The sequence below is a fragment of the Palaemon carinicauda genome, chromosome 28 (genome assembly GCF_036898095.1).
Source record: "Palaemon carinicauda isolate YSFRI2023 chromosome 28, ASM3689809v2, whole genome shotgun sequence".
In the NCBI taxonomy this organism is placed as follows: domain Eukaryota; kingdom Metazoa; phylum Arthropoda; class Malacostraca; order Decapoda; family Palaemonidae; genus Palaemon; species Palaemon carinicauda.
In genome coordinates this window covers 19649317-19661608 of record NC_090752.1, presented here as the reverse complement: position 1 = coordinate 19661608, position 12292 = coordinate 19649317, and the positions used below count along the sequence as shown (strand labels likewise).

At 41.5% G+C, this 12292-nt stretch overlaps 1 protein-coding gene across 2 annotated transcripts in view; it reads right to left on the bottom strand.

Moving 5' to 3' along the window:
• The window catches only part of Pxn (Peroxidasin), a 425335-nt gene that overhangs the window by 151177 nt on the left and 261866 nt on the right, over positions 1-12292 (bottom strand). For both annotated transcript variants that reach the window (XM_068351797.1, XM_068351798.1), the window contains exon 23: positions 7183-7357. In XM_068351797.1, coding sequence (XP_068207898.1) covers positions 7183-7357 — 175 coding nt within the window. The remainder of the gene's footprint in view (positions 1-7182; positions 7358-12292) is intronic.

Genomic DNA, 12292 nt, shown 5'->3' with positions numbered 1-12292 from the left:
GGTCCAAGCTATTCAAGACCTTTCACATAAAACTTTCTAGAAGCTAGGGCAGTGCTCCTTACCTTAAAGAAAGTCTCCCCGCGTCACTCGATCTACATAAGGTTGGTGATAGACAGCGAGGTAGTTGTGAGATACTTGAATCGACAAGGATCGAGGTCACCACCTCTCAACCAGGTGATGTTGGCCATCTTCCGATTGGCGGAAAAGAAGAAGTGGTACCTGTCGGCAGTTCACCTTCAAGGAGTCCGCAATGTGACAGCGGACGCTCTATCCAGGTTCACACCGATAGAGTCGGAATGGTCCTTAGACGCAGGATCATTCTCCTTCATTCTGAATCAGTCCCAGAACTGCAGATAGACCTCTTTGCGACGAAAGACAACAAGAAGTTGCCCCTGTACGTGCCCCGTACGAGGACCCCTTAGCGGAAGCAGTGGACGCGATGTCCCTCGACTGGAACAGATGGTCCAAGATTTATCTGTTCCCTCCTCACAACCTTCTGTTGAGGGTCCTCAACAAACTTAGATCCTTCAAGGGGTAGCGGCAATAGTGGCCCACAAGTGGCCGAACAGCGTGTGGTTCCTCCTGGCATTGGAACTGTAGCTGAAGTTTGTACCACTACCAGATCCAGTTCTGACCCAGCGAGTCCAGAAGTCAACTGTCTGCGCTTCATTACAGAAAACCCGGACCCTGCAGCTCATGATTTTCTCTCCCTAGCGGTGAGAAAGCGTTTCGGGATTTCGAAAGCCAGCATAGACTTCCTTGAGGAATATAAGTGCAAATCTACTAGAAGGCAATATGAGTCATCTTGGAGAAAATGGGTGGCCTTTTGTCAAGGCGAAGAATCCGCAGGAGATCTTGACAGACTTCTGCTTATCTTTCTTCTCCACCTCCATGGTCAAGGATTGGCAGCTAACACGATTTCAGCGTGTAAGTCTGCTTTGACAAGACCCATTCTATATGCCTTCCAGGTCGACCTAGGTAACGAGATCTTTAATAAAGTCCCGAAAGCCTGTGCTAGGCTCAGACCTTCTGCACCTCCAAAGCCCATTTCATGGTCTTTAGACAAGTTCTTCATTTCGCTTCTCTGTTAAGCAATGAAGAGTGCGTTAAAGGATTTGACACAAAAAGTTATTTTCCTATTTTGCACTCGCGTCCGGGGCCAGGGTTAGTGAGATTGTAGCCTCTCGAGAGAGGCAGGTCGTGTTCAGTTCCTGGATGGGGGAGAACTGAACCTGTTTCCGGATCCTACGTTTCTCGCCAAGAATGAGTTACCCACCAACAGGTGGGGTCCCTGGAGAATCTGCCCTCTGAAAGAAGATGCATCTCTATGTCCAGTAGAATGCCTAAAGGTCTATCTTCATAGAACTTCAGACTTCAAGGGTGGTCAACTATTCAGGGGAGAAACATCAGGCTCAAATTTATCTCTGAATCAACTCAGAGCGAAAATCACATATTTTATTCGCAGAGCGGATCCTGACAATACACCTGCAGGTCACGATCCGAGGAAAGTTGCCTCATCCTTAAATTTCTTTAATTGTATGGATTTTGAACATCTCCGTTCATACACTGGCTGGAAGTCTTCCAGAGTGTTCTTTCGCCACTATGCGAAGCAAGTAGAGGAACTAAAAGAGATCTGTGGTAGCAGTGGGTCGCGGTGTTAACCCTACTGTTTAACTCTGCGAGGAACAGTGGTCTTAATTGGGACGATTAATTCCAGGGTGAGTGTGTAGTTACATACTGTACTACAAACTAAGTGAGGGCACTGTGTTGCCCATGCAGACTGTTCCATTTCCGAAGGTGAACCTAGCATAAGTGCAGACATGTGTGCCGAGCGTTTCTAACGCTAATGTCATTGATTTGTAATACAGGCTTTTATGACTTTGATACCTCGGTATCTTAAAAGTGGCGTTTAATGTTTTTTCTTTCAGACAAACAAGCTCTGTTTACTATCATACTTATGCTTAAAGTTTTGGGTTATCCTCTTCTTATGTATATAGATATATATATATATAATTGTGGTTAACCTGTCTATTTATTGCCTGTCATTAATCTGGTTCTTGAGAACCTTGCGTCTCCTTCACCTGTGTCAATTTATTGGTATAATTGAGCATTCATTCTATGTACCTTATCTGGGATAATTCTAATAAAATTGTTCCTTTATGCAAGCTATGTTGCATTGGTTTTCCTCCTATGCGGATATAAAACCTTTGTCCAATACAAGTATTGTGCGGAGAACTGGTCGATATTTCATATTGACGCAGTGGTTCTTTACAAACTATGCTTCACTTAATATAGGGCGAGACCACTATATTAGCTTGCCTGGTATTCATACATAGGTATATGTACTCTTCGAGACTTTTCCAGAGTCTAGTAGGACTCTTCCCTGTAGGGGGCAGGAAGCTCTAACATGGTTTATAGTTAGTTGAAAAGATGTATAACGGTAACATCTTAGGTCTCTAGGTCTAGTCGACCGGGAAAAATTACATCCGGGGAGTACGGCACGTTCTGAGAATCCACAGATACAGTAATGCTCTGGTACACTTCCATCAGGACGACATGGCTTGAGCCCAAAAAACGGATTTTGAGCGAAGCGAAAAATCTATTTCTGGGTGAGATGGCCATGTCGTCCTGATGGACCCGCCCTTGCCTTTCTAAGAAAGGGCTGTAGGACCCCTCCCTACATACAGTATCTGTAGCACCTCGTGTACGCTACAAGGAATACAGATGGCGCCAGGATTGGCGCCAGGCACGCATACGAATCGGAGGATAGGGAAGCCTTGGGAGCGGCTCCCCTTTTTCTTTCCCGAATTCGTTTCTTGCCAATCCCTCCTACGAGACGAAATCTCTGTCCAGGATGCAGATTGCCATGTGGCGTGTCAAGAATACGTCCTCTGATATGTCGCGATATCCCTTTCACGAGGGATACTCGCTCCAGGAGTTAGAATTCTGGTACCTTAAGGTAAATTCTCTGGGAATATCGCCGTAGTTGTAATATACCCTAGGAAGCTACCCTATAGGAACTTCCATCAGGACGACATGGCCATCTCACCCAAAAATAGATTTTTCGCTTCGCTCAAAATCCGTTATATATATATATATATATATATATATATATATATATATATATATATATATATATATATATATATATATGAAATTTTTACTTAATTCAATAGTATTTAATTATAAAACCTTAATATTCACTCTCTCTGTATGTCTGTCTGTCTGACTGTCTGTCTGTCTGTCTGTCTGTCTCTCTCTCTCTCTCTCTCTCTCTCTCTCTCTCTCTCTCTCTCTCTGATACAATACATATCATGGTGTTAACACTCACCAGTGACAGTAATATCTTAAGACTTTATTATTATTATTATTATTATTATTATTATTATTATTATTATTATTATTATTATTATTATTATTATTATTATTACTAGCTAAGCTACAACCGTAGTTGGAAAAGCAGGATGCAATAAGCCCAGGGGCTCCAACAGGGAAAATATCTCAGTGAGGAAAGGAAACAAAGAAAATTAAAAAATTTTAGGAAGAGCAACAATATCAAAATAAATATTGCTTTATAAACTATAAAAACTTTAACAAAACAAGAGGAAGAGAAATATGATATAAGATAGAACAGTGTGCCCGAGTGTACCTTCAAGCTAGAGAACTCTAACCCAAGACAGTGGAAGACCATGGTATACAGGCTATGGCACTACCCAAGATTAGAGAACAATGGTTTGATTTTGGAGTGTCCTCCTAGAAGAGCTGCTTACCATAGATAAAGAGTCTCTTCTACTTTTAAAAAGAGGAAAGTGGCCACTGAACAATTACAGTGCAGAAAGAAGAATTGTTTGGTAATCAAAGTGTTGTTAGGTGTATGAGGACAGAGAAGAATATGTAACGAATAGGCCAAACTATTCGGTGTGTGAATGTGTAAGCAAAGGGAAAATGAACCGTAACCAGAGAGAAGGATCCATGGTAGTACTGTGTGGCCAGTCAAAAGACCCCCATAACTCTCTAGTGGTAGTATCTCAATGGGTGGCTGGTGCCCTGGCCAGCCTACTACTCATACCTATAACTCCAGTAATGACGACGATGATGATAATGAGGATAACTATGACGAAGACAATGACAACGACAATGATTACATGAATGTGATGATGAATGATGATGATAATGGTATAAATACACGGGTAAAGAGGCCTTTAAATCGGTTCAGGCAGTGCCTCATTGTCAGATATTAGCACTGGATCGTCTACATTTGCTTCTGAGAGAAGCGAAGAGGATGGTCGTGGCAGAGCAGAGGCTCCCACTCCACTCATACATGATTTAGGTTCACTCAAAGGCTCTTCTGCTGGAGGTGCTGCTGGTGTAGCTGGGGTTTTTATCTTAGACAAGAACATGGTGATGGGTAGTTGCTGTCGTTGTTTTTTCTTTTGTTGCAAAATCCCCTTGTACTAGGACATATCCCCATTAACACAGTTGCTAAACTCAACATCTCAAACCCTATTATCATTAATGTCTTGTGCAAATCACTGTATTACCCTTGCCATGGTACACAATTGTTGTAGGTTCTCCAGGGTAATTCCATGCTCTTCAATTTCTTTGTCCTGCTCTTCTTCACTTGTAGACTTCATCATCTCAAGGAGGTCTTCATCTATATGTGGATCTGAGTGGGGATCGATAAGGCCGTTAATGTATTTTTTCATCATGTCGAAAAAAAACTTTATCCCTGATGACGCGAGCCAGCCTCACCACCTTTTCCACCACTGAGCAATGAACTTTATAGTCATGCACCATGTTAGACCATAATTTCTTCCAGCAAGAAATTATGGTCTAAGTTTTCATGTACTTCAATGCTTGCTGGATATTAGTTAAGCATGACACAATATCTAGTTACAATAGTATTTTTTCAGTGTGAGGGCTTCATCGTCGTCAACTGCTGTGATGAGGCCCTCTAATGTGGAACAAGTGTAGATTGCTTTAAAGGTACGAATGACACCTTGATCCATCTGCTGAATTAGAGATGTGGTGTTAGGGGGAAGAAACTTGATCTGAATCTCATCATATTACAGGGCTGTTGCACGATCTCCTGCACAGTATATCAAGAGAAGGAGTGAAAAGGGGGGCCCTTCTGAGCCAGATACAGCTTCACCTGGGAAACAAAGCAACGGAGGAACCATTCAACGGTCAGGGCTTTCGTTATCCGGGCCTTAGAGTTATGCATCCAATACACGGGAAGTAGAGTCTTATTATTTTATTTTTAGGGCCGTGAATTATTGACCTTATAAATAAGCCCTGGCTTATGCTTACAGCCTGCAGCATTGCCACACAAGATGAGAGTGATATGGTCCTTTAAGGGCCTTGAAGCCTACCCTATTCAATTAATCCTAGAAGAGAAATGTAAAAGTAGGCTTCTTCTTCTAAAAGAGGCCTTTCTCGTCCAGGTTAACAATTTGCTCATGGAGGTAGTTGCCATCATTGATGAGCATATGAAACTCATCCTCCCCATAATGACGAGCAGCATCGGTGTCAGTAGAGGTAGCCTCAGCATTGGTGTCGGTAGAGGTAGCCTCACCATACAAAGGCACACTTTTGAGGCCATATCTCTTTTGAAATCTATCGAAACAACCTTTGCTGGCTGTAAAGCCTCGTATTGGAGAAGGCGAATCCCTCGTGGTAGAGATAGTACTAGCTTGAGGTGTGTCAGGATCATCTTCAGTAGCTTCTTCAGCATCTCTTTTGTCGCTGTCATCAGGCAAAGTTAGATCATAGAGAAATTGGGCCTTTGTCCTGATTATATTAGTGTCCAAAGTTACGTTTTTTTTTTCCTGAATTCAGCAGTCCTTAAAGGTAATACAGCTTCCATTTTCACAATTCTCTTATTATGCGGAGTTACCACATGTTTCGCTTCTTTAATGAAGCTTATTGCAGTAATTTTGCAGATACTAGCTTCGTCTTTTTTAATGTAGCGCACTTTCGATTCATTCACTCAATAATGGTGCGCCACCACGGCACAAGTTCTGCCCTGTTTTAACATATTTAAATTTTGACCATTTCACTGATGGTCACCATCTTCCTCTTCCTCTCGGGCTTAGTAGAGAAATCTTTTGCAGGAGCACAATGCTTATGAGGCATTGCAAGGGCTTAACAAAAAGTTAATTTCAAACACAACACTAAGATATGCGAGATATAGTTGAAAGCATGAACGAAAGTGGGAAGATACAACGAGGGAAGAATCTGGGAGAAGATACGATCATGCACAGCCAATTAGCTCACGGGACACATCCACTTATGCTCTCATTCGTTGATCTCACGCTGGGATCCAATCACATGCCTTGTCTGAGTGACCATGGGTATGTACAGAGGCTCTGAGAGAGCTTCTCTCTTTGTATGGCATCCTGGAAAACCGTTTCCCTCGCATATCACAATGAGACTATGCTGCTTTCCGTAATACGGCTGCCGATATGGCGGTATCTTTTAATTTTTATCTTTTTAATGAATAATTTTGAAAAATCAGAGATGCACTGAGGCTGTGAAACTTGAACTGCGAAGTGGCTAGGATTACTGTATCAAATACAGAACGTACTCTAGTGGTCAAATTTATATTTAGATAAGTATGAGAAAGTGAATAGTTTATAGAAGTTTTTTCTGTTGTACTGAGATAATATATCTGTTTATTCAAATGAATCCTTAAAAAAATTAGAGTGGAATTGATAATGGAGATATGCATACAATCCCCATCTTTTGGTATGACATAAAAAAAAAATCTTTCTGAGATCCCTAATAGAGTCATGCTCATACTTTGGAAACCCTTGCCTAGAACATGAGCTTATCCCTATTTTTTAAATGCCAAGATAATTATCCTTTTTTACCCAATAGATGGGTTCTATTAGAGTTCATTATGTGAAAATTTACTCTCCAGAGGGATATCACTTTGTATTATTACTATAGTTTATTTAAAAATTTCCATCTTACTACCCTACCTCCTTTTGTATGATTTCCATCAGTTAAATTCTTAGTTGCATGGATCCAAGAGTACGCATAATATTTGAGTAACCCATAATAAAATTCAACTCATAGTTGAAAAAACGTAAGAGATATTTCAAACACTAAAACAAAATTACTGCAACCAATATAAAAGTATTCATATCATTATACTAACGGCAATACTGCATGCCTCACCTTTAATTTAGCTGGAGTAGCAAAGAGACCCCTAAGCAGAGGGTCTATCCCGCCTTCTTGTACAATACGCCATGGGCTAAAGAAAGCTTTGTGGAGGGGCAAATGGCCTTCTGCTATAGGCTGGAATGTAGCATTCAGGCGATGAAGAATCGGATTGATTAATGAGTGGCCAAATCTGTAATGACCAAATTAATGTAAATACTACTTTTAAGAAAACTTGAAACACTAAGCTAAGCAGTTTCTATAATTGCGTTCCAACCATGAACAAAAGTAATAAGCCTGACCTGATTATGAATGAAAAATAGGCATCACACTATGCTACACAAAATGGATAAATTACTCATGTAAAGAGTATATATTGTATACATAAAAGATCAGAACTGGATAACTTACCTTATAAATCATAACAAAATTTAATCAAGTTCCGTTTGAATACCTTTCATAGAATTCTCAATAGATAATTACAATTTGTAGTATATTCAAATACTGTCTACTAAAAAAATGGATTTTAGGTAAATTTTTTTTTTTTTTATATCATAATGCTTCAATTATTTTTTTTTCAAATATAGGATATTAACAAAGTGGATAAGTTATCTAGATTAGATATACTATTTTGTTGTGTTAAATGTAGACTAAAAATGTAGTAAAGAATAGATGTTTACAATTATTGCAAAGCAGGTGAAAATTTTATCCCCAGTGTACTATCTTTCCCTATACCTCACCAAACAACCTCTAATGATTTTTGTTATTTTCTTCACAAATATTAACCTTTCATATCCTGCTGTCGACTATACTTTTCTAAATATTTGAGCTATTTTCACAACATAACCTCTACCTCCTCTTTACAATAAACCAGATTTGTTCCTACGTGAATACAAACCCTCGTCCTTTAGTAGGGGGAAGAGTCTAGTGACAGCTGGTAATGGTCAATGAAAAACTATAGAGGCTCTGGCAACTGCCACCCAGTATCACTGGTGATCTAGTATTGACAATGCTCTGAGCCTCAATTCTGATTCTGGCCAATGTGTTGAACAGATGTTTTCTCAACGCTCTCCATCCGGTCTGAAGTTTTACGCATTTTTTTCCTAAAATGCTCTGTTCTCATTGCAGTAAGAATGTGAGTGAACTTAGTAAAAAGGGGACATGTCCAGGATTGCTGGATTGACTTTGTGGAACCTTTAAGGGTAAGGATGAGTTTAACAATAACTCTATATGTCTGATATGCAGAGGTTACCGCTGCAATTGGTATTCCCCTTGTGATGTGTGCAGGGAGTGGTCACCCTCCCAATGGGCAATATTTCAGCATAGAAAGAAGAAATCCAAGAGTGGTTGTTTCTTTCTTCCGACTACCAAAACTCGCTGCTCTGGCTCATACTTGGTTAAATCTTCAGAGGCTGAACCGAAGAAGACTGACATCCTTAGTGCTCTAGTGCAATCGTCCAAGGTGGTAGATTATGCTTGAAGACGATACCCGGTCTCCTGTTCTGGTTATCCCAGCTCTTGAGTTTGATACAGCCGAAGCTCTCCAAATTTCGGATGAGGCTGCCCTGCTGCACAATAGAAGTGCTCTGTTGTGCCATTGAAGTGCTCTATTTTGCCATTGCTCATGAGCGCTGACACCTATGACAAGGACTTTGTCTCCAAGGTCTCTGCGTACTCGTCTTGAAGTGAGGGAAGCAGTTTCTTGGACTATAGCCTAGTTAATTGTCTTGTTTTGACTAAATCAGTGAAGAGCACTCTTGTAACTTTTTCGGCTTCTGTCCTGAGAGATCTTATCACAAATCTCTCAGAGGCATGTAAAGTTAAAGACAGCTATCACCACAGAATGCATGAACATCAGAGGTGAGGCTTCAACTGTGAGTGTGAAGCCTACAGGTTCACGAGACCAACAGGCATGCCAACCCTCAACTATGAGAGCATGATCCTCAGCCATGAGTGCACGACCCTCAACCCCAAGTGCGCAACCCTCAGCCATGAGAATAAGATCCTCAGGAGCATGCGTCGTTCAATCATATATGACTTTCACCACAAAAGCATATACCTCCTAAAAGAATAGTTTGTGATAAGATGTTTACTCTAAGAGGAAAACTAAAAAAGGGAACAGTTCCATCAGGTGAATGACCAGTCCCTTTCCTTCCCTTTCAGAGGGTTGTGATAGACCACGTGTAGCGCCAACTCGAAACTCATCAGAGTTACTAGTCGTTTCCATTAAGGAATACAGAGATATCTCATACCCTAAGGGGGTAAAATGTCCTTCAGAGTTATGAATTGCTCCTCTAGATATCAAGAAAGGACAGCTACATCCTAAGGATTCTAGACTAAAGCTGCTGAGGTTTACAGGCGAATACAGGGTTTCTCCAATATTGTTCATTTATCAGAGAAGGTTACAATCAATCCAAGAGACATCACCATCGAAATTGACCAAAGAACCATCACCACCATCTTGTTAGTACCCCGAGTCCCAGTAAGATGAAACCTCATCCCGCCAAACGTCCTGTGTCCCCTTACCTTTCTCCCTTTTCCAGGAGAGAGAAAGTCAGTGAGAAGAAAGGCATTGTTTCAAAGAAAAAGAAGAAATGGGCGGCTTCTACAAGAAACCCTGTAGGGTCTTTTTAAGCAGGCATGTCTTCCAAAGAGGTTGTTTACCAGTGGAGCAACTGGGTACTGGAGCGCAGAGACGCAGTGGTCAACAAGTTTGTCAACTAGTGGGCCTTCAAAGATGATATGTCTTTCAGAAACACAAGGTGCTTCTCTCTTTCCACATAACAAATTGGATGCAGTAGTGGCAAAGTGGGCAAAAGCTAGTTAAATCTCCTTCTTCAGGAGGGCTACAAACCTTTAAACAACCACACCATCCTACAGTGCCTCCTAAGCACAAGAACTCACCCCCAATTAGTCCCCTTTGACAGAGAGGCACAATGACGACAACTACTAGTTCAAGAGATCAATTGACCAGAACCAGACTTTACGCCAAAGCCAACAAGCCAAACAAGGGTGCGATTGATAAGGATCTCGTTAGGGAGGGCGATCATCCCATATCTCCTCTAACTACAGTATTGAAGAACCAGTCATTGTATTCGAGAGTCTTCATCCAAAACCAACCTCCTTTGGGAGTAGGTCAAGCAGATGTTAGACAAGCAAGCAGTCGAGGAGATCAACGATTCATCTCCAGAATTCTACAGGAACCTGTTCCTAGTGCACAAATTGTCAGGAGGCTGGAGACCAGTCATTGATCTTTCCCATCTGAATGTCTTTGCACTGCAACCGAAATTCAAAATGGAACCACGAACAAAGTCCTACAAGAATTAAGACTTTCTTCTGTCCATAGATCATAAAGATGCATACTCCTAAATTCCAATTCATAAGAATTCAAGTTTAGGTTTCAAGTTCTCTTCCACAGAGTTTCCACAGCACCTCAAGTGTTCATGAGGGTGTTCACACTGGTCTCAACCTTGGTTCACGTGATGAGAGTACGACTTCTCCGTTACCTCAATAATTGGCTGTTGTTGGTGGAATCAAAGTCCCAATTTCTGCTCCACAGAGAACTCTGTTCTCACCCCAAGTCAGAATCCTGTCTACTTGGGAATGTGTATAGACACGGTACAAAGGAAATTTCTCCCATCACAGGACAGTATACAGAGGTCGAGGAAAAGTCGCAACACATCCTGACACAAGAATCACTCACAACAAAGAACTGGCAGAGACTGTTCAGGTATCCGTCTTCCCTGGAATGTCTGGTTCCCACAGATGGTTACAAATTCGTTCCGTACAGTGGACTCTGAAGTCTAGTTGGAAACAGAGGTCCAACCCCAAAATGTTCTAGTCATGGTGACACTGGAAGTCCAAAAGGACCTATACTGGTTGTTGCAGGAGAGGAACTTGATGGAAAGATCCCCACTGCAGGTTCTCACCCTGGAACTCATCCTGTTTCCATATGTGTCCAGAGAAGAGTGAGGAAGATCCTACAGCCTAACTCACTCCACAGGTCTATGGAAGAGGACGCAGAAAAGACGTCTCATAAAAATATCTTAGAACTGAAAGCAGTGTATCTAGCGCTGATCCATTTCTAGGATATGGCAAAAGGACACCTTGCAGTGTTGATGAGCAACAACACTAAAATTGTGTATAATGTCCACAAGCAGGGGGGGCGGGTTCATCACCCACTATGCCAGTTAGAAATGAGCATACAACCATGGTCAGAGAACAACAAAGTAACCCAGCCAGCACGATTTATTCCAAGAAAATAGAATGTCATAGCAGACAATCTGAGTCGTCGCATTCAATTCATAGTGTAAGAATGGTCTTTGAATCTTCTATTAGGGAACTCCTGACTTTGTGAGGTTCCCCATTAATAGATATGTTTGCCACTCACTTCAACAACAAACTCACAGTTTATTGCTTACCAGTAATAGACCAAGTAGCATTAATGGAGGACACATTTCAACACCCGTGGAACAGTGTTGACATTTATGCCCTCCCACCATTTTGTTTCATATAAGAATAGTGATCAGCAAAGCCCCCATCGTGCCCAATCTCCAGATCACTCTGGTAAGAACAAAATGGCCGTAAGAAGAGGTGTCCCCAGACCTTCCAAATATACTGAGAGGAGTTGCAAGAGAGTTTTCTACTTTGTAAGATTACCTATGTCAACCCCGTGTGAAGAAGTACCACAGTGCAGTGGGGTGGCTGTCTCTTCCTGGTTGGAGGATATCCATCCCCTCCTCAGAGAAAAAGCTTTACGCAACCAATTGAGAAACAACTCTCTGGATACTCCAAATGTCTTCAACAGCTGTCTTCCAAGCAAAAAGGGCTGTCTTCACTTATAAGAGTGGTAGGAGAAATGCTTCTTTAATCAAAGCCTCTGTTCCAAAAGATGCAGACTTTCTTGTGTAATTGCAACATGAGAAACTCCTCTCAGTTTCGAAGGTTAGAGGTTAGCGCTCAGCCTTGAGCCAGGTCTTCAGACTGAGAGGAGTAGACGTCTTTTCCCCTTACTATTTGGTAGCCTTGATTCGAAACTTTGAAGAATCTAGTCCTACTTGGGAAATCAAATCCCCAGCTTAGAATGTGACCAAGGTCCTTCAATTGCTTCAAAAGGCTTCTTATGAAC